This window comes from Acartia tonsa, chromosome 4 (assembly GCF_053477335.1).
Source record: "Acartia tonsa isolate MP-2025a chromosome 4, ASM5347733v1, whole genome shotgun sequence".
Taxonomy (NCBI): domain Eukaryota; kingdom Metazoa; phylum Arthropoda; class Copepoda; order Calanoida; family Acartiidae; genus Acartia; species Acartia tonsa.
Genome location: NC_137263.1, coordinates 31,771,861 through 31,798,621, shown reverse-complemented (window position 1 = coordinate 31,798,621; position 26,761 = coordinate 31,771,861). Strand labels below are relative to the sequence as shown.

Here is a 26,761-nt window from a genome sequence, read left to right as displayed (position 1 = left end):
AACGAGGGAAAAGACCCCCGCCAGTAGAAGGCAGTCTTGAAGAGGCTCTTCTACTCAGTTTCACGAAAAGAACCATCCTGTCGCAAGTTGCCTAAAACTTCGACCTTCTCGGATTCTGCACCCCCGTGACTGCTAAATTCAAAGCAGACTATCACGATCTCCTCTCTTACGCTACTGGTTGGGACGATGGGCTCCCAACCAAACTGCTTCCAACATGGGTGACCAACATTGAAACGATGCAACAACTCGCGTCAGTTTCCTGTCCACGGTCGGTAATCCCGGCAAACTCCCAACCCAAAGTTGATCTGCTAGTATCCGTTGATGCTAGCCAAAACATGGCAATCGTGTGTGTGCATGTTAGGTCAACATCTCTCTCGGGGGAGGTCACTGTCCGATTGGCCGCTGCCAAGTCAAAGATCGTGACTGGCAGCACTATCCCTCGAGCAGAGCTAAGGGCAGCCGTTGTAGGCACCATTCTTGCAACAACCGTTGCCAAGAATCTCAAAGACAAGGTCGACAAAGTCACCTATTTCACAGACTCTACTGTTGTGTTGTCATGGCTTCACCAAGACGCACGTCCTCTTTCTCTGGGCGTACGTAGCTGCGTCATCGAAATTCGACGGTTCTCATCCCCGGATCAATGGCGTCATGTTGAGTCAGAAAACAACATCGCGGATCTTGGCAACCGGTTCCTTGCCACTATTAAGGACATCGACGCCAAATCTGAATGGCAAAATGGCAAACCCTGGATGTATCTTGATTACCAGGACATGCCAGCCCAATCCTTCCAAGATCTTAAACTAACAATGGAAGCGAAACAGGCCGCTGCCCAAGAGGTCAAAATCCTCCATGGTGATACGAAATCACCCCAAGAAAGAACGGCAGAGATAACCAAGTTCTCGAGTTATCTCTACGACCCGTGTAAACGGTCATGGCCAAAATCTCTCCGGGTCATGGCCATCGTTCGAAAATTCTGCTTTTTCGACTTTAAATCATACCGTCACAACAAGGCATCACTTCCACAACCCACTCCTCGGGTTGTCCAACTCTTGGACGAGGAAGTTCAGAAGGCGGAGAAATACTACTTTAGGCTCGCCACTAAAGAAGTGCTTAAATTCTCCAACTCTAAGGCCCACGGCAACAATGTTGTCACTGACGACGGCATTATCAAATACAATGGTCGTATTGTCGAGGGCACCAGCATTGAAGACGTTGACAATATCATGCCTGATTTGTCTCCCCTCCACTTTGTTAGACCGATAGTTGATCGGTATAGCTTGATAGCATACTCCGTTATGCTATACGCCCACCAAGAGCTTGCACTACACAGGAATGTAAATGCAACACTCTTAGAATCTAGGCACATCGCCTATATCCTCCATGGCAGAGACCTCTCCAAAGAGATTAGAGCAGCTTGCCCACATTGTCGTAGGTTCAAGGCCAAGCTTCTAGAAGCTGAAATGGGACCAATCCACCAAAACAGATTGACCATTGCTCCCCCGTTCTACTACTGCCAACTTGACCTTATGGGTCCGTTCTTGGCTCACTGTGAACACAACCACAGGTCCACAGTCAAGGTTTGGGGTCTAGTCTGTAGAGACCCAGCCTCATCCGCAACAGCGTGTTATGTTATGACTAAGTATAACACAGACGCCTTTCTCCAAGCATTCCAACGATTCGTTCATCGTTATTGCTACCCTAAAAAGGTCTTCATCGACCCAGGAGCACAGCTCATAAAAGGCGTAGCAAAATCGGAGTTTTCCATGGCTGACATCACTAAAACGCTCAATGGAAAAAGTTGCAGCATAGAGTACGAGGTCGGTCCCACTGCTGCTCACAACTATCAAGGTTGTGTGGAACGCTCAATCAAAGAAATCAAAACCTTGTTCCATGCAACATTTAACGGTCTCAAACTGGATGTCATGTCATTTGAGACTGCCTATTCATATATAGCAAATGAGATCAACAACATGCCGATCTGCATGGTATCCAGAACGGAGGATGTAGGTCACGCAGACCTTATCACGCCGAACCGTCTGATACACGGCAGAAATAACAGGCGTGCCCCCACTGGACCAATGAGGGTAGAACAACCCTCCCGCCTTTTGGAACAGATGAAACCCTCTACCAATCATGGTGGCAGATCTGGCTATATGAACGCCTTCCAGATTACATCCCAAGACCAAAGAAATTTGGCAAAACAGGTCCACAACCAAAGGAGATGGATATCGTCGTTTTCCTCCGGTCCCCAGATGAGTTGATTGGCGATCAACTCTGGCGCCTTGGTCAGGTCCTACACCTCATCACTTCTGATGATGGTATTGTCCGTCAGGTAGTTATCCGTTGGCGGAAACACTGGAAGGAAGAATTTCATGAGACCAGAAGGAGTGTCCGGCACATCGCCATCCTGTTCTCCGAGGACGAGCTCGCACTAGTTGACCAAATCAGGTCCGCAGCCTCCAAGTGTGACGAGTCATACGCTTCAGAGCAAAAAACCTAATAAAACCGTTCCTGAAACGGGTTAACACAATGCGTCGCAAATGAGTTACACCCGTTAAACTTTGGCTGAATTTGCCATAGGCTGAATTTGCCGAAGATAATAATTAACCTCACGGACACGCATTACGATGTTTTGCGTTTCCAATTTCAAATCTGCTACTAATAAAGGCTGTAATTGCCGAAATAATTTAACTTAACCGACACGCATTACGATGTTATGCATGTCCAAAATTCAACTCTGCTATTAATAAAGGCTGTAAGTGCCGAAGATAAAAAACCCTACCTCATTACACTACATAATCCTGCACATTGATTTTAATAATGTCATTATTAAATATTCAATTACTACGAAAGAAAAATCCTGCTTAAAGGTTTACACTCCCTTTAATAACTTTAATAATCTCATTATTAAATGTTATCTTACAACAAGTAGATGCTGCCTAATGTCTTTAATAATCTTATTATTAAATGATTGATTACCCCAAGAAGTTTACCCCACTTACGAGGATTGATTCCAGCCGAAGCAAACCTGGATTAGTATTAATCATATATTGCAAATTTAAAATTGTTTACAAAATAGTTATTTATTTATTTATTTTAACCCATTGTAAACGATACGCCCCATAAAAAAAAAAAAAAAAAAAAAAAAAAAAACACATTAAAGGCTATTGCTGCTGGGCGTATCGTTCTTCCTATCTTCTGTAAACTGCAGTGATCAACCCGCACCCCTATGTTCTTCTTTTTCTTGCCGGGAGTGTCATGTACACTAATGTATGTACACTTTCAGGCCACCAGTCCACTGAGAAGAACAACGGGTTGCCTGCGGCTCACTGCGGCAGACATTCTAATTTCGCGGTTGCAAACAGCAAATAAAAGATTTTCATTTTTCAGACCGCCTAATTATAATGTCTGCCGGCTCTTTGGAAAACTAAGCTGTCCAGAATTAACATCCAGGTACAGCTTAGTTCTTCAAATCATTAACCTTTCCACCTTTCCCTATTAACAAATAATGTAATTGGGGGGAGGATAGGACAATAGCTTAGGCCGGGTGAAGTTTAGGTTTCCACCAAATTTCCCAAAATGTAACTCTATTTGTTTAGGCCTAAACATCAACACTTCCACAAATTACAGACCATCCATAAATGCACCAAGGCCCACCTGGAGATCCCAACAGTCCCTCCCGTCTGGCCCCGCGCATCCCCTGGATACCTCTGGATTCTTGTGGTAATTTGATCCTTCCCTGCATTGCAGTCACAGGTAGAACATTTTGCTAAAGCTGCTCTATAACTACCCTGTCTGTAAGTCTTAAGCCTCAAGGGGGATATAGCATCCTTCCCGCACAAATATTGAGTGGGGAAGAAGAAAATCAGCCGATATAATAAAACAAAATCTCACAAAAATCTTAAAATCAACTCTTCACATGTACAAAGGGGGGAGGCGGAAGTGACACTTTTTATAACTAAAACTAAGAGTCAAAGGAACTCAACTAAATAAAGAGTTATAGCTCTGAAATTTGACTTGGCAGTTGCTTTAAAGAGGTACAAAATGGACGAACTGAGAAGAAATGGCTCCGGAACCGCCGCTCCCTTTGAAAACCGCCGTTTCCTGCCGAATTTTTTTGCGTTTTCTCGCAAAATTCAAATATAAGATTAAGGAACGACAGGAAAGTCAAAGGCTGCTATTGCAGGAGAAGAGAAGTGTGGTTTTAGTAGAAGTATGATGCCGTTTAATATATTTGCACTTGACACTTTTTTTTTTAATATTGACATGTTTGAATATTACTAATGTCAAGTGAAAATATAAGGGATAAAAATGCTTATCTCAGATGATTGAAAATTTTCTAATTTGGCTAGAAAAGGCAGAAAATAATTCGGCGGGAAACTGCGGTTTTCGGCAGCTTCACCGCCGTTTCTTCACAGTTCCATATTGTACCTCTCTAAAGCAACTGCCATGCCAAATTTAGGATCTGTAACTCTTTATTAAGTTGAGTTCCTTTGACATTTAGTTTTGGTTTCAAAAAGTGTCACTTCCGCCCCCCTCCCTTTTTAGGTTAATATACTATAGGTATTAAACAGAAACCTAGTATATTCACAAAAAAAATAATTTGAATCACTACTGGGAGGTGCATAAAAGCACTTACTCTCATTCGTACATTGTCCCCCTATGTTTACTCTTTGTGTATTACCTGAACATAAGCATCCTGAAGTCTCTGTCTGTAGGCAGCCTCAAGCTGCAGACCAACAGCTTCCTTCTTGGCGGCAATAATATCCTCCCACACGATGGCATCGGCTTGAGACTCCTTCTCGTCAGCAATACTCATTGCAAGGAAATCAATCTCATTCTGTCTGATGGACTTAAGGGCCTCTTCGTCGGCTGTGATTTCCTTCTCAAGCATAGCGTCAACACCGGGGCCAGTGGACTTTATAATACCTTAAAGATTATCCATGTTTATGGTCAAAAAACTAGCTAAGAGTAGTGATATAATTTACGTACGGTGTAGCTTTATTTTAACTTTTTTGGGTCGAATTCCTTTTGTGGCAAATTTTATAATATAAAGTTTTTTTTCTAACTCTGGAACATTAGATGTTTAATGTTCTAACACGAGTTATTTAAATAGAATTTACAGGAAGGAAAAGGTTGACATCTTTCATATATCTATTATTATTATAAAACAAGACTAACCTGCCAAAACAACAGCAATGCCAATACCAACAAAGAAGTCGTGCTCAACAACAAAGTATTCTTTGCTGGTAAGAAAGGTACCAATGGAGAAGAGAGCCATGTAGGGTCCGGACACACCAGTCTTGTTGTAAAATGCCTGGAACCACTCCTCGGGAAAGATGCCCATTCTCACTGGAGCTGGGTCAATGGGACGTACTCTAAAAATATACAATATCAATATCTACATATATATTAGGTATCAAAGATATTTTACTGTTTAATAATTAAGGTTAGAAAAAATTGGGGTCCTTAATAATATCATAAAGAACTTTTTGTTATGACTAAGAGCGAAGGCTAGGATTAAGAAGTCTACAATTTGTAATAATTAAAATACTAAATGAGAACATTTTTGGTCTTTTTTTATGTTAAAGGCGCATAAACTATTTTTCGATAATTGTCCTTGTTGCTTAAGATTTTGACCATTTTTCTTAAGATTTGTTATGGTATTGTGTATAAACATATCTTATTTTTGTATGTTGAGCCTTGGCTCGACATGCCTATACTTTCATGTACAAATTTTTAATATGATTTTAGACCCTGATAAACTTTATGCTTCCTAATAAACGAAAATGTTCGGACCCTCATGTGTTGATTTTTCGTCCTTGTTGGGGAACGGGATAGTTGGTGCGCGTCCTTTTTATGAAATACTATTTTTCGATGTATCTTAAAAATCATTTACAATGCATTTAAGTATTTCTGGACCAAATCTTTGATAGGCTCCAACTCATCAACTTCCCGATAACGTCCGGAGGAGTAACGTTACTTTTGCGAATCAATAATAATATGGAATTGGTTCAAAGTGTATAAAATAAAAAAATCCATTTACCTTTGGGGGAAATTGACCAGGTCCCTCTGACCAGAAGCAGCCACATCGCTGTTAAGTCTGACCAGGCACATGGCAGTGCTCTTGTTGCCTTGCAGGCCACGCATAACACAGCGAGACAACATCTTTTCTGAAAATTTATCAAAATTTCTTCAAGTGTTAAATTACAATAGTTGTCATCTCAAATTTTAATGGACAAATTATAACCAACTTAAAGTAACAAGATACTAGCTATAATAATTCATCAATAATAATTTATAGGTATTCCTTTTCTCTTGGTAAATTCTTAGCAGCCATTTTCAATCTCTCACGACGACCAAAGTTAGGGAACCACCTGAAAAAAAGAACAAATATACATACAAACGTCAACAAAAACATATATTGACAATAATAATGAATTTCATTTTGATGCAGAATAATACATGTAGGTCTAAATAACACAGGGGTGTATATTCTGCACAAGATTTATTTTTTTTCCCCTGCTACAAAATTTTTTATTTTTCTTCCCCCCCAAGTTTTTTCTCACCAAGTAGGGGGAAAATGGAAAAATATTTAAAAAACTCTATATTTTATTTATTTTATCCCTCCTACCACACATTTTTTAAAGTTTTTTTCACCAAGGAGGGGGGGAAATAGAAAAAATGTTTTCAGTTTTCTTAATTTTTACATTTTTTCCCCTCCAACCACTTATTTTTTATTTCCCCCCCCCCCCTGAGCAGGGGATCCCATGTAGAATATACACCCCTGAAATAACATTTCATTATAGTCATGATCATTACAGATTATTTGTAGCTGTATTGCCTTATTGTGCCGAAAAAAAACCCAGTTTGGCTACTAGCCATTAATAAAGGTATTTAAGGATGGTCCGATTCCATCAATCCTAATCTAAACATTAGTAATGATTACCTATGTATCAGTCTAGATATTATTATTATGTTTTCTTACCTATGCTTGGTTGTCCATGTTAATCTCATAAGTTCTCTACGTTGAAATCTTTCTGCTTTATGATGATACAGATCCTGAATTAAGTTTTTATGTTTATCAGGAATTGATCATAGATCTTTACGCAATTAAGACAAACTAATAAAGGAATAATATTTATCAAATTAATCTTGTTCCAATTTAATTGATTTCTTTAGGATTTCAATTCTATTCTTTATTATAAGCAAAATAAAGTTAAGGGGAATAGTTTCTTTCAATGTTTTGTAATGGCACAATAAAATTGTCATAATATACAAGACAGTCATATTATGTCTTAAATCAAAATATTTGAATATGAAAAAAAAATTTAATACCTTACACTTAAAGTAAGTATTAAAAGTGACAATAGAAATTTTCAAAATTTAAAAAAAAAATTCTAAGAGGATATTACCATTTATTTTACAAAATTTAAAGAAAAGCAATTTAAATAATTTAAATTTAACTATATAGACTAGATTTATTCAATACATCGAATCTATTTAGTTAAATATACAATAATTTTTCATAATTAAACTTATAAGCCTATAAGAAAGTCAAATTAACCGAGAGAAAGAATAATTTCTATTTAAGTACAAATCGCTCTCAATAGGTTCAATATTACACAAAAAAAATAATTTGATACCTTCATTCCCTGAACATGTTGAACTTTAAGCATAGAATTAGTAGCGACACCTTCACTCCTTAATATTAGTCAACATTTATTTAAGTTAAAAACATAAATGAAATATAATTACAATGGTGAGTTTTCATGTCAGCTGATGAAAAAGATGTGTGCTGTGCTATTTCTTAGCAAATCTCTCTCTTCTTGTCCGTCTGCCTTTCAGAAAAATGGAGTTGCATATAGAACGCGGCATTCCGCGCGTGGACCAATCAATCAATAGATAAGGAAAACGGTCTCATTATTTTTAAAGCTTTTCATTTATCTTTCAAAATACTTTAACATTTATATATATATTTTACTGTTAAAAAAAATAATTAGTATAATTTCGCTGTTAAAATTATTAAAAAAAATAATTTATGAAACAATTAAGGAAAATCGTCAAAAAAAATTTCATTTTTAATTGAAGATTAATTTTTTTGTACTATGCATCCAGCTGTAACCAACAACTGAATTAATTTGAAAAAATATTTAATTTTTTCGTGATTTAGGGGCAAAATATTAAATTAAACTTTTCGCCAAGTTCAAAATACTATTGTCGCCAAAAAGGCAGAATGTCAACAATATTTGTCTCTGAGTTCAGATTGTAACACTAAGAAATTTTTTTCTCTAAATGAAATGTCCCTTCCTCAAATAGTTCTCCTTTATTACTCTAATAATAATAAATAAATACCTTGGAATAGGCTGTGACAATTCATAAGGAAACTTTGGTTTAGGATGCCAGGCACATATTATGTCACCAGTTGTATTAGTACAGATCCCTTCCTCCCTGAACATTTAATGATCATCAATGTTATTTTATTACTATGATCCCTACAAGATTAGCACATTAATTTTAAATTTTTACTTAATAGAAAGTTTATAACTTACTTAAATAATAAAGAAATGGAATAGCCGAGAAACTTTTATATGAACACAAAAGGGGTAGTTGCACGAAATCCATTTAAACTTGAACTTAGTGAACTGCATATTTTTTCCTGTTCAATGGTTTAACTTACATTTATAGGGCATACATTTGGAAGAATTAAAATTTTCTACCAAGTAAATTTAAAAATATCAAGACTTGAAAATCGTATTCTTGTGATATATGCCTCTATATAGCTGCCTTTTTTTCACAAAAACAGCATGACGACTAATCTAGTGATGTCTAATTGTTCGTTATTTATTGTAATACAAAATTACATATGATTGATGCTATACTTGTAACTTATGCTTGAAATATTTTTTTCTGAAATGAACTTCATGCAAATATCCCTTTGAAAACTTTTTAACGTAAAATCAGAATAGCATCTTTTTAATTTAACATAGTAAATCTTTTCTCTCTAGCCGCTTCCCTTGCATTGGGATCAGCTACGCTGAATAGAACCTAAATGTTTTTTTTTTTTATCATATTGTCGCGTATGGACCAAAAAATGTATTGTTGATGCTAATTTAAAGGTTCAGGAATAGGATGGATGAGCACGCCACCGCAGGGATAATATCCCGCAGGTTGATGGCCCCGCATTTAGAAAGATTTTTATTAAATTGAAAATAATTTTGGGGGGGGGGGGTGTGTACAAGAATCCATTTTCATGTATGGTGAAAAAATCGTAATACCTGTATTTTGATAATTGTTCAGATTTTACAGTGGAGCTAACAGTAAATGGTCTCACCGAGGCCCGAAAATTATTTAGGCTCAAACTTAATCCTCGAAGTAATGACATTTTTTACTGGAAACAAGAAAAGAGATCATTTTTGGTAATAATAAATACGAAATAACAAAATAATTTACATGAAAATGTAGATATAAAAAATGTCACCAAAAAAATTCACAGCTTATAAAAATAAAAAAAATGTTTCCGAAATAATTTTGGGACTTAAAATTGAAGATGTAAAAAACGAATACATATTAAACATTTCTGTTAAGAAAGTTAAAATAATTGAAAAGAAAAAATATTAAATTATCTTAAGTTTTTCATTAAATTTGTCATTTAGCAGTACAATGAGAAGCTATGATTAATCAATCTTAGAATGATCCAAGGAAACATCAAGGTCTAACACAGGCTTAGGATTTGTCTTCTTAAATACATGTCTAGCAGTGCCTGTGAAAGCCAGCATCACTGAACCAATGATGATAATCATGGGCAGAGCTCCTAGGAAACTTGATCTGAAGATAAGAGAAACCAGAAACATTGAGAAGGTCAGGTAAACCAGAAACCTCCAGCTTCCCATAAACCTTAAAAATAAACCTTAATACAATAACTACCTACCCATAGTGGCGGAGACCCTTTCATCTGCTTGCATAATGCTTTTTGTTCTTTTGAAGGGACTCGCCTGTGTTTATATTTCTGACGCTTTTAGCTGATCTAAAAGACTTCATACAAAATCGGGACAAGGTCCCTGCCCTGAGGGGAGAGTTACATATAGATCATGCTCCCTCTATTCTTTTACTTTAATGTACCTAACAATCCTACTGTATGTCTCTCCAAAATATTCATATAACGCTTGGATTAAATCACTTTCTGTCTTTAAGGATTTTCTGTATTGTATTGCTCCTGTGTAAGATAAAAGAAACTTTTAGGTAAGAAATGCAAAGAATCTAGCATTATGATTATTACAATATTAATCAACACAAGAATGTATTCTTTGAACTTTGAAGTATGTTTGCCCAACGGCGGTTATTGTGTCCAGTCAGTTTGCAAAGTAAATGCAAATAGATTTATAAAAATCAATCAAAGCAACTTGATCCCTTCTTTAGGCATGCAAAATCTTGGAAGTTGGAATAGTTGTTACCTCAACGATATTCTTGGTTTGTGGGTTTGATAAACTCTGGCTGGAGGACCTCCATCTACACGCTTCTGCACTTGGTAGAAACTACATGGCTCTTCTAACAACATTCTATACAAAAAAATTCAGTACATTTTTAGTGTTTAGGTTTTCATATTACTTTATCTTAAACAATGCCCAAAAGATTACCCAAGAACAACTTAAATAACGCTTCCCTGTAAAATTGAAATATCGTACAGTACAATCGTTAATGCGAACGATTCCCTTTCAAGTAACATTTTCTGCCTTAATATTTGTTACTTTTTTATCTTTATTATCTTTCAATATGTAAGTTAAATTAATATGATTTATGTCATTAAGACTGAAGAGGGTGCCTGCCATATTCACGGAAATATTTTTCAAATAATTATGAAGAAAAGGAATTTATCAAAATATTTCTACTTGAAATGAAACAGCATAAAGTTGTTACCTTGCCATTTCGCCAGGTACACTGTCTTCAAGATACAATCTCTCAATTTTATCTCCATACTTTGAGTTAAGTTTTGATGCCAGTTGATAGAGCAGCCGTACAAGCCATACAAGTTCACTCTCTCCTATAGGTAGAAGGTCTGGATCACCCTCGTACCTGTCAATTAAAAAACGGAGCTAGTGATCTAACTTTTAAAAATTATCTTTCCTTATGGTACGTGACAATGAAGTGAAAAAGTGTAAAACAACCTAGACATAAATAGTTTTATATAAAAAGCATTTGGAAGCTTTAATGTAATTTTTTATCAAAATTCAAAATCATATTTTTTAACTAGAACCCACATCAATAACATCTCTACATCCTATTGTCGTATGTAATCCCTATACACGAGAACACCATAGTCAATGCTACATTAACAACTTTATACTAAATTTGTAATAGCTATTTGTTTTAATTTTTTATTAATAAACACAAGATAAACCTGCACTCAGTCTTGGCCACTCCTTGCAGAACCTGCCATCTCCCGTGTGGGGTTAGAACCCGACACCCAGTCCCGTGCTCAGGCACCGTCTCCGGCGTGTTGGAGTGGCGGAGGGACCCTGACTCTGTGCGACCCTTGCTGCGGCGGCTGGGAGATTCTGGCACACGCAGGTCAAAGAAGTTTGAGAGAGAGTTGAGGGATTGATTTAGATAGTTGACGGTCTTTTTGAAATCTTCAACCTAAAATATTTTTATTAATACTGCTAAATAAAGAAGAATACTTTCAAATAGTATTAAATTTTGCAAAATAATTATGACCTATTGTTGATTTTTAAGGATAAAGCACAAATAAAATTTTGTTGGTATTCACCTCTGGAGAGTCCTGAACTGGTTTAGTTGTGCCCAATATTGTTGACATTATCCAATCCCAAGATCCGGTTTCTGGGGCTGGGGTTGACTAAAGTTAAAATGTATTTGTTAGGTAGGTACATGATAGAAAAAAAGGATGACAACAAGTAGCGAAGCCTTTTAAACAGTAAATATTCATGTCTTTTGTAGTATAACCTACAGACCGGCGGACCAAATAAGCTGTATACTGAATGCTCTTTGGTTAGAGGTGTTTATAAAAGAAGATCAGGCGACAAAATAACATTTCCTCCACAGCGTTACAGACTGAATGACTGACAAACTGGAAGGACAAAGTATATTTGATTGACAAATACATGCATAAATCTTACCCTCGTAGAGTCTGCAATAGTATCATCGGCAACCGCTAAAGCCCGTGCAGCCAGGCACAGTATGTCCGACACAGTCTGTCGGAATAGGTTCCCGAATATTGGTTCGTACTTGAACGCAGTTCCTTCAAGCTCTATCACACATTGGCGAGAAGCCGTAACTACGGACTCACTCACCTAAAAAAAAGGAAATAAGAATTTAAAATATACTATTGGTTAAAAACCTAAGAAAAGTCCTATGTTATAAAGTATCATTGTCATAACCAATTTTCATACAAAAAGGGAAATACATTTAATTTTCCTTGAAATAGGTATAAAAGATTGATATTTCTATTTAATATATTTCTATTTAATATATTTCTACCTCTGTAATATTGAGAAGAGAAGGCATGCCATCTAGATAATCTAGACTGCCAAAGCCAGTAGTGACCGCGCCCAGACGCTCCAGTCCACTTTCCGAATTGCGTATCAACTGTTTCAACCCGTTCTGCGAGAAAATCTTGGCGATCCGAAACAGCATAAGCGCATTCTTGCTGGCGGTTAAGTCCATGCGGAAGAAGCGCGGCAACAGGAGCCGCAATGTTTGGGTGTAGAAGAGAATGTTATCAGCAACAAATTGCTGCCATTTGCTGTCAACTTCTACGACACTGTTCACTTCATCGCTAAACCTAATAGTTTTTATTGGTTCAAGATTTTTTTTATTTTTACAACATTTCTTTCCTAATGAATTTTACGAGGGTTAATACAATAAAATAATATGTCAGCTAACATCAAACTGAATTTCTAATTCAATACTCACAGTTTCATGTCACTTAGTTTAGCGTGTCAATACTCATAATAGAAAACTGAACAGGCATGTTTTTTCAAATAAAATATTCGTTAAGGTAGGTATTACAATCTTGAACAAATTCCTGTTATTAGCAGCAGAATCCGTGTATCTCCACGGCTGGATATATGACAGCCAGGTTTCCAGCACAAGTCGGAAGGACATGTCATGTGGCCAGTGAAGGAATATAAACTTGAACAAAGAGTAAACTCTTCCCTTTACATTAGGCAGAATTGTCCGCTTCAGTTGGCACAGGTGACTCACATCCAGGGGACCCCCAGAGTTGACAAAGTAGTGCATGTGTTTAATCAACATGCGAATAATGCGCAATGTGTCACTGACAGGAATGAGTATGTCGCTTGATTTTTGACTGAGCGGACTGTCACTGCGGCTCTTGGTTGCTTGGCAAAAAGGCGATAGCCATAATTCGAAAAATGTATAAATCATAGATTCCGATCTGTAGACTTGTTGTCCGCTTGCCAGCTGGTGCTGTGAAGATGGCTCGGGGCTGGTGTAGGTTGGATTCGTGGTCTTGTTAGAGGATGGAGAGGAAAGAAACGAGTTTCCTGCATTGCGCAACAAGGATTTTCTTCCTGGAGTACTCGGGGTTGAGATAGTCGAGTTAACAGTGCTTCTTTCTAGTATAGGGGAGGTAGCAGTTGGAGAAGAGGAGTTGATATTGACCGAGGAGGGAAGAAGAGGTGGGGTAGTTCCATCACAGGGAAGAAAATATGCCAGGTATTCTTCAGCCAATGTTGTGTACAAAGAGTCACCTGTCTGGATCTTATTATCCACGGTGTAGGGCTTTACTAGGTAAGTGGCAAAGGTAAACATGTAGTATTCGAACGAGTTCAGCAATAGGTTTCCAGCATTGTGGGGTGATAACTTTGATGCTATGAACTGGGTAGCCGTCATAGTTTCTATCTGATGCTGTGTGAATGAGGACAACAAGGATATTGGGAAATCAAACCTGAGATATGGATCAGAGAGAAGCTTTGCACTAGTCCTCAACATTGGTCCCGTACATCCAAGAAAATTATGCAGTGCCCGAAAGTCTTCGGGTTCGCGTGACCGCCAGACATAGCCGACATTGAACCCACGGCCGCCATTTCTAACATCAAAGACCTTGTCTAGAATCTTCTGATAAACGGCCGCCAGCTCCCGCTGGGGACAATGGTCAAGGATGTAGGTCAGGTCGTTACATTTTATTTTAATGGTTGGACCATTCAGGTAATAATCTACTTGTGATAGGATAGTGGTACTGCTAGAATTAACCGAGGGTCCATAACTCACATTTGATCGACTTCCTGGACTTGAAAACAGATCGTCTGCGCCTGTAAAAAAAAACTTTATATCAAAGAAAATTTTAGTCTTAACTTTGCCTAAAACATTACTTAGATTTGGTGCTTGTCTAGGGAAAGCTAAAAGTAATTTGGTTGGCAAGGAAAACATTATAACTTTTACGCCCCTATTCTCAAATTATTTATTTTACTTTTTGAGTCTGATGTAATCTTTGAAGGGGAACAAATAAAATAGTATAATTTTAGATAAAATAAGAACAGTAACTCATTACACAGTTTTAAAAAATATCTCATTTTAACGTAAGTACAGGGGAAGCGCATGTTTTTTTTCTGACCTGTTGTAAGTCAATTGGGCTAACTGTCCTTAACCCAAGTTATAGAATGCAGCGCTATTAAAAACTAGTTTTAAGAAATAATTTAACATTATGATTACCAGTAATATTTTTCAAGGTCTGTATGCCAGACTTGAGCGGAGTGGCTGCGTTTAAAACAGCCGAGCTCACCATTTTATCTGAAATATCAAGACAGCTGATCAAGCATTAATCTAAAGTGTTCCCCTTTTCCTATTGACCGCTTTAGGTTGACCTGCTTAGAGTTGCGCCTAATATAATTATTTTGATCTGTGCTACACTTTTCCGAACAACACGCTATAAACTTAACAGCACAGACATCGCAAGCTGCAAATACATTATTACATTTTGTGTTTGCGCAATTATAGTGAGTTTCTACTTGTCTTCCACAGTGGCGGCAACATGTAATGATTTCTTTCTTCGGGCTGTCTGTAACTCCGTCCACGGGAACTACAAGTCTATCGTCGAATACAAACAGGTTTCCCTCCCAGTTGTGTGTATCAGGCTGAAGGCCGTACTTGATTATTCCTCCATCCAGCTGGTTAACATCTTTGAAGCCCCTCTCTTTCAACTTGGCAGAAAACAATTCACACCTGCAAATTGAAAGAACAATGTGTTTTAGTGGGTAATCTTTAAATAGAAAACTATCAAAAGTTTTCGAACCGTTATTTAAATCATTAAATACTAAATCTTCCTTTAGAACATAAAACGGAAGTAGAACAAAAAAGTACAACCATAGGAAATCTTTATAAACAGCTCTTTAATAAGTGAATATATTCAGCTATACTACCTAGTCGTTATAGTGTCATTTAATGCAATTACCGGATATGTTTATGGTCTATATTAGCTATATGAGCGTTAACCTGAAGATTTTAGGTTTAATAAGAAAGATATATAGAAATCATTTTAAACGTAAATAAACGTAGTTATTTTTTTTTAGATTTAAAAAAATTAATGCCAGAGGGCCGTTTCTCAAATATATAGCTTCATACAGACTGACATCCCAGTACTTTGCATTTAAGATATCTAGAACTGACCTAATTCCACCTGTACAGTACATCATAATTTTCCTATCTTTCTCCACAGAGTTTTCTATTTCATCCGCATAATCATCAAACTAGTGAACATGCAACAAAACTTATTTCCTTTTTAAAAGCGAAGCTTTTCTATAATTAGGGTCGGTCCGTCCGTCCGAGATAGATAGCTTTTATTCGTTAATTTAGGCATGTTAGAATTGTCCTATCGATTTCAAACTTTGCATGATGATTCCTGTAGTAGTTGGGTACGATTTAAAAAGCGTAGCAACTCTATAATCATTACCAGAATGTCCGTACGTCCATTTTAAACATGTTGATTTTTCTACTTTTTTAACAACAAATTTTCAAGTGTTTTAATTATCCGTTTGATCGGATTTTTGGTATATTGATTCCTGGGACAACAATGAACAATATTATAAGCGAAGCAACTCTATAATCAAGTCCAAAAATGTAAGTATGTCCATAAACAGTATCCTGTTTTTAAGCAGTTTTTCAACAAATTTACCTACAATTTTGGTTCGACATTTATACATTTATGTTCCGATTTTTCAGTTCAGATACTATACAAGTGTTAATGTCCGTTTGTCCTACCGTTTCAGTGCTTCGCTTTTATGGATGTTGTCATCCTTGTTTACATAAAAATATTATTATCTTATTTTGTTTAAAAGAAAAATCTATTTGACTCCGACTTTCCACCTAGAATATTGAAAAACCAGCGTTGTCCCTTAAAGTGCCTGGTGCAGCTAAGAATGGTTAAGCATTTTTTTTAAATAAGGGAGGGGAATCTTTTTACTTCACTTTTAACCAGAAATAATATTAACAAAAAAAAACATTGAAATTACAAGTCTTGCATTCCTCATTAAAAGTTCTTAACTTTTGTTGTTGGCTGTCCTTGAACCTTCCAATTTGCCATTCATAATAATTTCTTATATCCAGTACCAACGGCTTGTCTTGCTCTGCATCATCCAGGGTCTTGTTCCACTCTGAGGGGGTCAAGTGCTTCCCGACCTTGAAAGGAAACGTCATCCTTATTCCAAATAATATTTATGCTCTCAGAAAAATAAGGATGTCTTATATCTGTTACTGTCATGCTAGGTTTATCAGCTATAGTTTGCAGGGATCTAAAAGGATAAGACAATGGCCGATAAATTGATGTACATCCCCCCTCCTGTAGATAACAATTAGTGGTTGAAACGTTTAGACACTTAACTTAATGAACAAACGCAAAAATGTCCCCAAAGTTGTTAATCCAACGAATAAAAAAACTTACTATAAACCCATGGGGACTAGTGTAATAAACAGCCCAATGTCCTTTCTCTTCCTTTCTCTTGAATTGGATGTGATAAAAGAAACAAGTAAGGGGGGGGGGGGTTAATGCAACCATATCGTAATCAATGTATAAATGGCACTTAAAATTCGAATTTTGATCTGAAATTTTGCATGAGTAATCCTTGGTAGGTCTATTTTCCCTAAACGAAAAAAAGTTGAAAAAGTAACGGCTAACGGCTCAGCCGTTTAGCCGTTTTTTGGCTATTTTTAGGGCAAATCCGTAATAAATTACGTAGAAATCAACTTTTTGAAACATATTTTTGCTTTAAATCATGTGAAATGATACAAAAAAAACATTTTTTAGATTTCTAGTATCAGCAACTACCGGCTAGAACCGTTTGAAAACGTTTTGGATCGGAAAAGAGCATTATGTGGAGAGAGGTTTCGTGATGGATTTCGCTAGAAAATACCCAACAAATGGCTAATCGGATGAGCCGCCAGCCGTTACTTTTCCAACTTTTTGTTCGATTTAGGGAAAATAGACCTACCAAGGATTACTCATGCAAAATTTCAGATCAAAATCCGAATTCTAAGTGCCATTTATACATTGATTACGAGATGGTTGCATTAAACCCCCCCCCCCCCTTAATTGAAGTTACTATATATCTCGAAAATTTATCAGATTAAATCAGAATTTGTAGATAAAGCATATCCGTTGACACCTTAATCTTGCCTTATTAGCAAGAATAGCAAACGTCAAAGAATATAATCAATTACTTGAAAACCTTAGGTAACAATGATAATTGTGAAACATAAAAATAAAATTTGGGAAACCTTTTCCGGGTTAAAATTGTCATCCATTCCATCAACCAGTTTCTTATTCGACAATCTTTAGGTATAAAGATAAATATTTTTAGATTTATATCAAATTTAAGATATTTATTACCATAATCTAAAAAGAGTGAAGACATAAGAAATCTTCAATATGAATAGGTAGATTTACAAGTTTCAGAGTTAAAATTTAAAAAAGGAACTTTACCTGTAAAGCACAGGAAACCCTCCCCCCCATCATTTTTAAATTAATTGAAAATAAGGAAGAGGGAGGTGGTGATAATTTTTTTGTTTGATTGTTTATTACGGATACCGGGTAGTCAAAAGGGTATTAGCACCGCAGGTTTAGAGCCTTCCGCATTGGTTAGGCGTAAGAAAATTTTTTTAATTGTTTTTTTCAATTAGGTAAATAATTATCTTTAAATCCCTGAGTCTATTGAAAACTTGGAAGTTGGAGTAATGAACTTTGTAATTTATATTTTTGCTGAAGTAATCTGCAAACAACTTTTTCATGTCATCAGTTTTGCCACTTGGAAGACATATTTGACTGTTTATTCCGACAGTGTTAATATAAATTCTACCTTTCACATCTATTTCTTTGAGACAAGGTCTCAAAGTTTCAACAAGCTCCTTGGGTTCTAGAATTTTCTTAAACTTATAGAAAGATATCACAGAAAAGGATTGTTTTTGATCCGTACAAAATGTCCTCAAACTTATCCTATACACATTTAGCTCGAGCCGACACGATAACATTTTATTAAACATTGTGCTTCTCATATTATAGCATATCTGAAATCTTGGGGTATTTAAAATCACTATAATAATGGTATAAGTATATAAATATATTTATCTAAATTTTAAATGACATATGTGTAAATTAGACGTTGAATTATGAACTACAATAAATAATATACTTTATATAATGTTGATATTCTTATTGTACATTGAATGTGATTTACATTTATTAAATAAAATTATAGAGCATGGTGCTTTAAAGCATTTAGATATTCATTTAGTTTGTATCAATATTTTAAAATTGTATGAAATAAAAAATAAAATGCGGTCTAAAACCTGGTAAAATAAGTGTACAACATACAAATTAAAATCATTCCTTTCATCTTATTTCTTGCCTCTGACAGTTTCATTCCACTCCTTCTCTGACATGATCTCACCTTGGTTATCATAAGTATTATATCCGACCCAGTCAAGGGCAATGGGGGCGGAGAGCATGGTGTCGGTGATGCCGAAGCTTTCACAGAGAGCAAGAGCCTGGGGACCCAGCAGGGCGCACAGCTCAGCACCGTTGGCGCGCACAGTAGAAACATCTTGGGGCTGCAGGATTCCAGAGATTACAAACCAGCCAAGGTTCTTTTCAACTATTGTTGTCAAATACAGATCCAAAACCTGAAATAAAATACTAATGAATTATAAAACATAAAATGTTTAACAATAAATAATGTTACTAATCGAGTCCCTCTAGGGTTGGGCCGGATACTTTTTTGGCCGGATACCAGATATCCGGCTGATTTCAAATGCCGGATATCCGGTAACCGGCCGGATATACGGCAAATATCCGGCTATCCGGCCAAATTACCGTATATCCGGCCGGATAACCGGCCAAATTACCAGATATTAAAGTAGTAAAAAAAAATTTTCTTTAGAAATCTTATATAAATTTACATAAAGTTAAACTTATTCAGAAAAAATGTTCTTCTAGCTTCAATAATAAGAAAATTATAGCCATTTCAGATTTTAAAAAGCAGAGATTTTTGGTGTAAAGTATAAAAAATTATAGAGCCGGATATCCGGCCGGATAGTTTCAATATCCGGTATCCGGCCGGATATTGAAAATGGCCGGATATCCGGCCCAACCCTAGTACCTACATACATGTACGAAAATTAAATGATTTAAGTCATTTATAACTTAACATTGAACTTCTAAGCAGTTTTACATTTAGACTTACTCACTAACAAAAATTAATCGTAGATATGTATCAAAAGGTATGAAAAGGGAAACATTTGTACTTGTAGGCCCACAAGCATATACAAAGCAAATAATCAGAAATTATTGACAAGTTCTAGCCACCGTAAAGAAACAAAATATATTAAACCTGAGACAAAACTGGTGAAAGACTAGAATCACAAGTTTTAACAGTTTCAACAAATCTCTCAGCAATCAAACTGTCCGCAAAAGCTCTGAACACAAATATATTATTACTTAACACGTTTAAAAAAAAGGAAAAATTATGCTTTTTTTGTAGCGAAACAACAATAAGTAAATACTCGAAATATAAAACAGTAACTAGTACAATAATAATGTGGAAAATATTTTACAAATTCATTAGGTAAATAGCAATTTGAAGAAAAAAATAGGAACATTTTTGTTAAGGCCATTATATAAAGTTTAGCAAAGAGGTTTTGTTTTTTATTTTGTCTAGTTAACAGTTAAATATACTGTAACTTGAGATTAGCCGCGCTTCTAAGAATTAAAATAATGTTCTTTATTTGTTAATGAAATTCTTACTTAGATGCATGCTGAATAAGGTCTGATTCTTCAAACATCCAGGAATCATATGTTCCAGCTTTGCCGGCCTTCTGCATCTTCATTCCTAGCAATTAATTAATAGTTTACTTCTTTATAAACTTAAATCAACTGCAACTTAATTTACAATGAAAGCACATGCTGATTAAGTCTTAGTTATAAATTCAATAAGAAAATCATTCAAACAGAAATTCATATATGAATAAAATGTTTTCCATGCCTTTTTTGCTTTTCTCAATGCAACCTTTATTGATACAATATTAAATAGATTACACTTATCAGATTTTATTGAATCTTTCACAAGAATATAAAATCTTTTTAAAAAGCTTTTAGAATGTTAGGTATTATTTTGTTTACATGCCATTTAAAAAATCTTATAACAGCGTAAACGTTTTAACTTTCTTCTATAAAATATACTTTTACAAACCTAGTTCGTTGAACAAGTTCAATTCTCTGGCCTTGAGCAAGTAGACCAGATAGTTGGTATCCTTCAGGTTTGTACTGCTGGGCTTCTCCAGCTTAGGTGGGTTCTTGGCCAGAGTTCCAAGTCTCTCCTTGGCAACCTTTTGCATGAGGACACTATTATCACCCTCAGCGGTCATGGCGGCGTGGGCAAGTCCGAGGAAGGTTCCAAATCTGTTGCAAGAAAGGTAGCCCTGTCCACCACATCTTTCCCTATAATATACAGAAATAAAATATAAAATAGGGTAAGGGGGGGAAATTTCGGTATTTTTTCGTTTTTTTTTGAAAAAAATGGGGTAAATATTAATATTTTCAAATTAAACCAAGACCGGTAGAAAGCTTATGGAAAGGACTATCAGGTCCTAAAAGGACGTTATCCTAGGACTTTTAGGAGTTTGCCGAAATTGACCGCAAAAAAGTTACCGAAAATTCCCCACCAGCGGGGGAATTTTCGGTAATTTTTTTCAACCTAAAAAAAATCGATGAAAAACGGCCAAACGGCCAGTCGAACATAAATAATCATAATTAGTATAGGTTTTAGGGATTATCCACAAAAAAATTCATAATGATCGAACTATTTAATGATCGAACTATTCCTTCTATGTTAAAAATGAATTTTTTTAAAAGACGCGAATTTTCGATTTTTTTTTCTCGAAATTTTTTTTTTTTAAACTTAAAATTAATATAAGAAAAAAACGTATTTTATTACTTTTTAGGCCTGATCCTAAAAAAGTTCACATTGAACTATAGATTTAGACCAAAAAAACATGAAAATTGATTAAAAATTGACCTCAATAATCGAATTTGAAGCAAAAGTGTCATCTTTGCAAAAAATCTTGACTACATTTTAACCTTAAAAAAATCGATGAAAAAAGGCCAAACGACCAAACAAGCGTAATAAATCATAATTAGTATAGGTTATTGGGATTAACCACAAAAAAAATTCATAAAGATCGGACTATTCCTCTTATGTCAAAAATATTTTTTTTCAAAGGACCAGAAATTTTGATTTTATCCTCGCAAAAATTTGCTTCAAAAAACAAAATTAATTTTTTTTGTTTTTTATCTGTTCTATTCATTTTTAGGCCTAATTCTTAAAAAGTCCATATGAAATAATAGATTTGACAAAAGAAAACATGAAAACATGACCTTAAAAGTTGAATTTTAATTTCTTTTGAAATTACCGGAATTTCCCCCGGCGCCAACTTTGGTCATTTTTGAAAAAAATATTACCCCGATTTATAAGCTCTCAACAGATTTGGAAAGAGCGGGCAATTCTTAGTTCAAAAGGTTTTTACGGATCAGCTCTAGGTCTTACCAATTTTTGTGTACGTCGATCTTTACACACCTACTAAAAAATTTTTGAAAAAAAAAATTTTTCGTCCGACTTTGAGACCCAATAAGTACCCTTAATATTCATCTCACAAAAAATTCATTTTATACTTTTTTGTAGGCAATTTAATAAGGAACAAATTTGCTTTTATGTTTTTTTCTGTCATTTGAAAGGAACATGGAGAAAAAGTCATTTAATGAAGGTAGGTCGAAATTACCGAAAATAGCCCCTTACCGAAACTTCCCCCGCCTTACCCTACAACTTATTGTTAATCAACTAAATTTGTGTATTTTTAGACTTTTCTTGGAATAGTAGGCATTTGATAACCTATAAATAAAAAATTCTAAACAGTAACTGAGTATTGATGATGGTGTTTCATAGACAAATCAAGAGAGATAATAGCACAATTTTAATCTTTAATCAGAAGTATACCAACCTGGTAATAGAAACAGTTTCCTCAAGAAGCCAGGAAGCTGTAGGTTTGATGGCACAACACATTGTCACAATCTCCTTGTGTTCAGAACCATCCTCCTTCTGGAAAGCCCATCTGTCCTTCACGTAATCCAGGCCTTTGACAGATAAAATATTATTTTAAACATGAGTCTTCGCATGAAATACCAGTTATCCTGTCGAAATACTGTAAAGAAAACCACCTTTACAATTATTTTTTTAACCTTAACAAAATGGAAGCACGGAAAAAAATGAATATGTTGACTATATGTGCATTGGTCCTGAAAATCAAATACCAATCTTAAAATCAACAAAGAAAAATCACCTAATGAAGTAAATAAATATAACAAATATATCAAATTAATAATAAAGGTCAAATAATGAGAAAATGCTTACCAAAGTTGACGGCAATAATTCTTGAAAGCAGAGGCATGAGAGCTCTCTGTTGGAGTTGATATACCAGGATTGGAGTATCAGATTTGCCAGTGGGTCCAACAGTCAGTCTTGTAGCTGCGTATCTTACAGCAATTGAAATACAAGCTTTTGCGCCACCTATCAAAGAGAAAAAAAATTAATTAAGCAATAAAAAATATAGAAATAAAAACAAATGGAAATTATCTAGAATCAAAAGTGTTACCTAATGACATGCTGGCAATACAAATTCTTCCAGATAGAAGCTGATCAGCAACAGTCAAGAACCTCTGGCGACCTCCACCTATTTTAGAGGTGAAAGTTCCATCCTCGGCTACATCAGACCATTTGTTCAGCAAGGCTTCTCTGGGCACACGCACATTATCAAAAGAAAGCTTGGCATTATCGACACCATTTAGACCCATCTTGTATCCCATATCCTCGATGGTAACGCCTGGTATAGTCTTCATGTCATTGTCACGCATTCTGACCAGAACTGCATGAATACCTTCGTTCTTGCCCTTGACAATAAGCTGAGCCATGACTACAACGTGCTTAGCATGAATGGCACCATTGGTAATCCAATACTTTTGCGCGAGTGGGTTGGGTGTGTTGACAATAAATTCCTTTGTTTTTTCGTCGTAGATAGCGGTAGTTTCCATTTCAACAGCATTGTTGCCATAACCAAGTTCAGTCAATCCAAAACAGCCAACATCGTTCAGGTTATCAATTCCTTCCAACAGCTCTTTGTGATGTCTCTCAGTTCCCAGCTTGAGCACGGTACCGCCAAAGAGATTGAACTGTACGGTCATCTTTGTGGTCATAGCAGGATCAATAATGGCTGCCAACTCATGAGCGGCGAAAATGCGGAGAGGATTGTGCCAGAAGTCAAGGACGGAGATAAACTTGTTGTCACAAATGCGCTGGAGCCTGCGCAGAGCAAGGTCTCTCTCCTCTTCCAGGGAAATGTTGTATCTGGGAACCATGACTGGCTCAGAGATAAATTTTCTAAAACATGAATATATAAATTTCTAGTTACAAAATGTTATCTTCCTATAAATATGTTTTTTTAAATAAAATGGAAAATGGCGGTGGACGGCGAAGCGGCGGTCCCGCCGCTGTTTTTTTTTGAAAGATACCAATAGTTGGGGTAATTACTGACCCAGCCCAAAAGATTTCATCCAATTATCTCTAAAACTAAGGGAGTAGCACCCAAAATAAAATTGCTGGTATGTCGTGGCACGAGTCACCACATCCCCCCCCCCCCCCACAGTGGTCTAAGGCCGGACATTTCGCCAAAAATCAACATTGGAATTCCTCATAATTAATAATTTATTTTGAAAATATATACCCTATCTCACATAAAACTGAAGAGTTTCTGTCTTTTCAACCAATGGTTGATGAATGATGAACTTTGAAACATGAAGGTTAAGGATTATTTTTACGTCATGAATTTTACCTTTTGAATTTTCACCATCTTTGGAAAAAATAATTTTTTTCAGTGTTACATTGATACAATGAAGTTTCTTCACATATTTATATTCATAATATTACATGATATATTAGGAAACTGGTGTTTTAGAATTTTTTTTTACTTTTTTAATCCATTTTATTGTTGTTTTTTAAAAAAAATTATGTCATTTCCTAAATATTTTTGCAAAAAAATTTGGCAATAATTTTCAGTTTTTTAAGGTTTTCACCAAAAACCGGGCCCCGTAACATACCAAACCATATATTATTCTTAATATACAGGTATAATGCCATAGTTTGATGTTTAGTTTAGGTTGTTACGGGGCCCGGTTTATTTCAAATTTTAACTTTAACTTTAGAGGGTAAACTCTAAAATTGCAATAGATGAAAGAAAAAACTTTTATTTTTTTTCTTTTCTTTGTTAATTTTTATTCCTAATGCCTTTTAACTTATTTCTTATTAATAACATAATATCATTAATATTTCAATTTGTTTGTTTGTTATGTAAGATATCTAAAACAGTTTTTCTAACTATAATTTGATTTTTGTTAAACTAGTAGGTATAATATCAATAAAAAATGTCTTGTTACATTTATCAATTCAAGGGCAATACAATGTCTATACTCTAAAAGTAACGTGCCTAACAAAGCTGCAGCCTTTTTTAACGTCTCTAGATGAATACGTTTTACACAAAAAAAACTAGCAATCGCATTACCCTTTTTGCTATAGCCGCGGTTTCCAGCTAGACTAATAGATATAGAATACGTGGATATTATGACAGGGAAAAAATTGTCATCAATTTAGCTTGCTAACTTGGAACTCGTTTATTGGTCAGTTCATTTATCAAGTAGGAGAGGGTATGGGCTAGAAGAAGGTGGATTTGGGGGTATCGTTATTTCAGTCCGCTGCGAGTTTTCTAAAACATGGCACTTGTTTATTGGTCAGTTCAGTTATCGAGTAGGAGATGGGATGGGGTAAAGGAGGGTTATGGGGGGGGGGGGGTACCGTTATTTTAGTCCGGTGGGAGTTTCCCTTTATTTGACAACATAAAAATCTGGTGTAACATTCAAGTAATAATAAATCCATTGCTAGACTAAAAACCACTTGGAACTTTTATTTTCGTCAAAGACATGGCATCTAAGGAACAATGCCTCAGACTTTTCAGTCATCAAATTTAATCCTTTTTCTTCCAATTAAAGTACTATTGCATAAGTAATCTAAAGGGATAAGACAATGAATGATTAATTGATAATGATATCCATCCCTAAACAAATTATCCCTTTATTATTGGTAAACCAATTTGAACACTTCTAGTTTGGAACCAACCAATCAAATTAAATAAAAAGTACCCAAAGTTTTTGGGCCAACAAACAAGATAACATGTGTATAAAACTTATATAATCATTTCTAGAGTAATATTTATTAATGCTTTAAGGTTTTTAAATGTTTTTTTTGCTTTAAAACATCGAATTTAGGCTCTCTACGACCCAAGAAAAAAGAAAGTTTCAAAGTATTTTCTAGACCAATTGGCTTTTGTTTTTCTTCTCTAGATGCACATACGAGTTGTATTGGGTAATAATAAGGCGCATGCTTTTTATTTTGAACGATTCTATCAACTACAAGCTGAGAAAATTGACTTTGAGTAGAGGTAGGTGAAATGTCCACCAAAAGGCCAAAATAGACCACTGTGCCCCCCCCCCCCCTTTAACTGTTAACGTAATAATTTCTGTCGATGAAAAGAGAACAAAAATTTTAAGACTACCTGAAGTCTTGTCTCATCTGATGGTTGTCATGATCAAGAAGCTCTGTAAGTTTAGAGATAGGGAAGGCTGGAGTCAACAGTTTTGCACGGATCTCTTCTGGGCTCATTGTGTTCCTAAATTTCAACATCAATACATGTCTCTAGGTTTGTTATATACATAAACCTTTACAACAACAACAAAATATACCTTAAATACAAACATGAATGGTAAATAATTGGCTTCTACAACTTTACTACAGATACGGCAAAGTAAAAATTCAATTAAACATCAAAAAGCACATCATTAGTATTTTTTTACGAAATATTTATTTATTATACACTCAGCAAAAATTAATAGTCTGAAATAAATAGTTTTTTTTTACTTACTTTAGCTTGGGGGCACTTGACATTGATCTTGAAGGAATAAGGAACACGAGTTGGTCATTCTGCTTGCCAAAGGCAGCTGTGGAAGGAGCTGCAGCCGCTACAGTGGCTGTCCGTTGTGTTGCCACAGCCCGCTTCACGGACAGAGCAAGGTCACGACGCAGCCGCAACATTTTTCCCAAGCTGAAATTATTAGGGAGTTAATAATTTACCCAAATTAAAA

General features: G+C 35.6%; 5 protein-coding genes and 1 long non-coding RNA gene across 7 annotated transcripts in view; 1 reads left to right on the top strand and 5 right to left on the bottom strand.

The window, feature by feature from the left end:
• LOC145316808 (uncharacterized) overlaps positions 1-3,840 on the top strand; it is a 9,473-nt gene extending 5,633 nt beyond the window's left edge. For both annotated transcript variants that reach the window (XR_013878711.1, XR_013878710.1), the window contains one exon: positions 3,600-3,840. This is a non-coding gene — a long non-coding RNA (uncharacterized LOC145316808). The remainder of the gene's footprint in view (positions 1-3,599) is intronic.
• Positions 1-6,182, bottom strand: part of ATPsynB (ATP synthase subunit b, mitochondrial) — a 13,770-nt gene extending 7,588 nt beyond the window's left edge. Inside the window, exons 1-3 of the mRNA XM_080157546.1 lie at positions 6,047-6,182; positions 5,182-5,378; positions 4,685-4,929 (exon numbers count right to left, since the gene is read on the bottom strand). Coding sequence (XP_080013672.1) covers positions 4,685-4,929; positions 5,182-5,378; positions 6,047-6,168 — 564 coding nt within the window. The 5' untranslated portion in view covers positions 6,169-6,182. The remainder of the gene's footprint in view (positions 1-4,684; positions 4,930-5,181; positions 5,379-6,046) is intronic.
• Positions 6,170-9,428, bottom strand: mRpL42 (mitochondrial ribosomal protein L42). The gene is made up of 5 exons (XM_080157547.1): positions 9,279-9,428; positions 8,356-8,451; positions 7,647-7,704; positions 6,989-7,062; positions 6,170-6,377 (listed from the first exon to the last, which is right to left on the bottom strand). The coding sequence occupies exons 1-5, from the start codon at positions 9,383-9,385 to the stop codon at positions 6,299-6,301; spliced, it is 414 nt and encodes a 137-aa protein (XP_080013673.1). The 5' UTR covers positions 9,386-9,428; the 3' UTR covers positions 6,170-6,298.
• On the bottom strand, positions 9,395-14,875 carry LOC145316809 (sphingomyelin phosphodiesterase 4). The gene is made up of 9 exons (XM_080157548.1): positions 14,692-14,875; positions 13,037-14,291; positions 12,496-12,793; positions 12,135-12,308; positions 11,768-11,854; positions 11,399-11,637; positions 10,918-11,073; positions 10,455-10,559; positions 9,395-9,897 (listed from the first exon to the last, which is right to left on the bottom strand). The coding sequence occupies exons 1-9, from the start codon at positions 14,762-14,764 to the stop codon at positions 9,678-9,680; spliced, it is 2,607 nt and encodes an 868-aa protein (XP_080013674.1). The 5' UTR covers positions 14,765-14,875; the 3' UTR covers positions 9,395-9,677.
• Positions 14,764-18,556, bottom strand: LOC145316805 (tRNA uridine(34) hydroxylase-like). Its single transcript, XM_080157545.1, has 5 exons — positions 18,175-18,556; positions 17,749-17,805; positions 16,503-16,653; positions 15,646-15,727; positions 14,764-15,201 (listed from the first exon to the last, which is right to left on the bottom strand). Exons 1-5 carry the CDS (start codon positions 18,520-18,522, stop codon positions 14,778-14,780), a joined length of 1,062 nt encoding a protein of 353 aa, XP_080013671.1. The 5' UTR covers positions 18,523-18,556; the 3' UTR covers positions 14,764-14,777.
• LOC145316803 (uncharacterized) lies at positions 18,534-26,761 on the bottom strand. The gene is made up of 9 exons (XM_080157543.1): positions 26,542-26,761; positions 26,176-26,289; positions 23,170-23,951; positions 22,929-23,084; positions 22,519-22,651; positions 20,715-20,962; positions 20,270-20,354; positions 19,857-19,941; positions 18,534-19,149 (listed from the first exon to the last, which is right to left on the bottom strand). Exons 1-9 carry the CDS (start codon positions 26,709-26,711, stop codon positions 18,865-18,867), a joined length of 2,058 nt encoding a protein of 685 aa, XP_080013669.1. The 5' UTR covers positions 26,712-26,761; the 3' UTR covers positions 18,534-18,864.

Excerpts from the sequence above, each read along its gene's own strand:
- mRpL42 (XM_080157547.1), bottom strand. The coding sequence starts at position 9,385 with ATGTCATTACTTCGAGGATTAAGTTTGAGCCTAAATAATTTTCGGGCC. Across the intron at positions 8,452-9,278 it reads GAACAATTATCAAAATACAG|GGAGGAAGGGATCTGTACTA; the intron begins GTATTACGATTT and ends TTAAATGTTCAG. Across the intron at positions 7,063-7,646 it reads AACATGTTCAGGGAATGAAG|GATCTGTATCATCATAAAGC; the intron begins GTATCAAATTAT and ends AACTTAATTCAG.
- LOC145316809 (XM_080157548.1), bottom strand. The coding sequence starts at position 14,764 with ATGGTGAGCTCGGCTGTTTTAAACGCAGCCACTCCGCTCAAGTCTGGC. Across the intron at positions 14,292-14,691 it reads GACCTTGAAAAATATTACTG|GCGCAGACGATCTGTTTTCA; the intron begins GTAATCATAATG and ends TTTTTTTTACAG. Across the intron at positions 11,074-11,398 it reads GTGGCCAAGACTGAGTGCAG|GTACGAGGGTGATCCAGACC; the intron begins GTTTATCTTGTG and ends TTTAATTGACAG.
- LOC145316805 (XM_080157545.1), bottom strand. The coding sequence starts at position 18,522 with ATGAGAAGCACAATGTTTAATAAAATGTTATCGTGTCGGCTCGAGCTA. Across the intron at positions 17,806-18,174 it reads TCCAAGTTTTCAATAGACTC|AGATTGTCGAATAAGAAACT; the intron begins AGGGATTTAAAG and ends CTTTATACCTAA. Across the intron at positions 15,728-16,502 it reads AAAGTTAAGAACTTTTAATG|AGTTTGATGATTATGCGGAT; the intron begins AGGAATGCAAGA and ends TGCATGTTCACT.
- LOC145316803 (XM_080157543.1), bottom strand. The coding sequence starts at position 26,711 with ATGTTGCGGCTGCGTCGTGACCTTGCTCTGTCCGTGAAGCGGGCTGTG. Across the intron at positions 23,952-26,175 it reads CAGATGAGACAAGACTTCAG|AAAATTTATCTCTGAGCCAG; the intron begins GTAGTCTTAAAA and ends TTCATGTTTTAG. Across the intron at positions 20,355-20,714 it reads GAACTTGTTCAACGAACTAG|GAATGAAGATGCAGAAGGCC; the intron begins GTTTGTAAAAGT and ends ATTAATTGCTAG.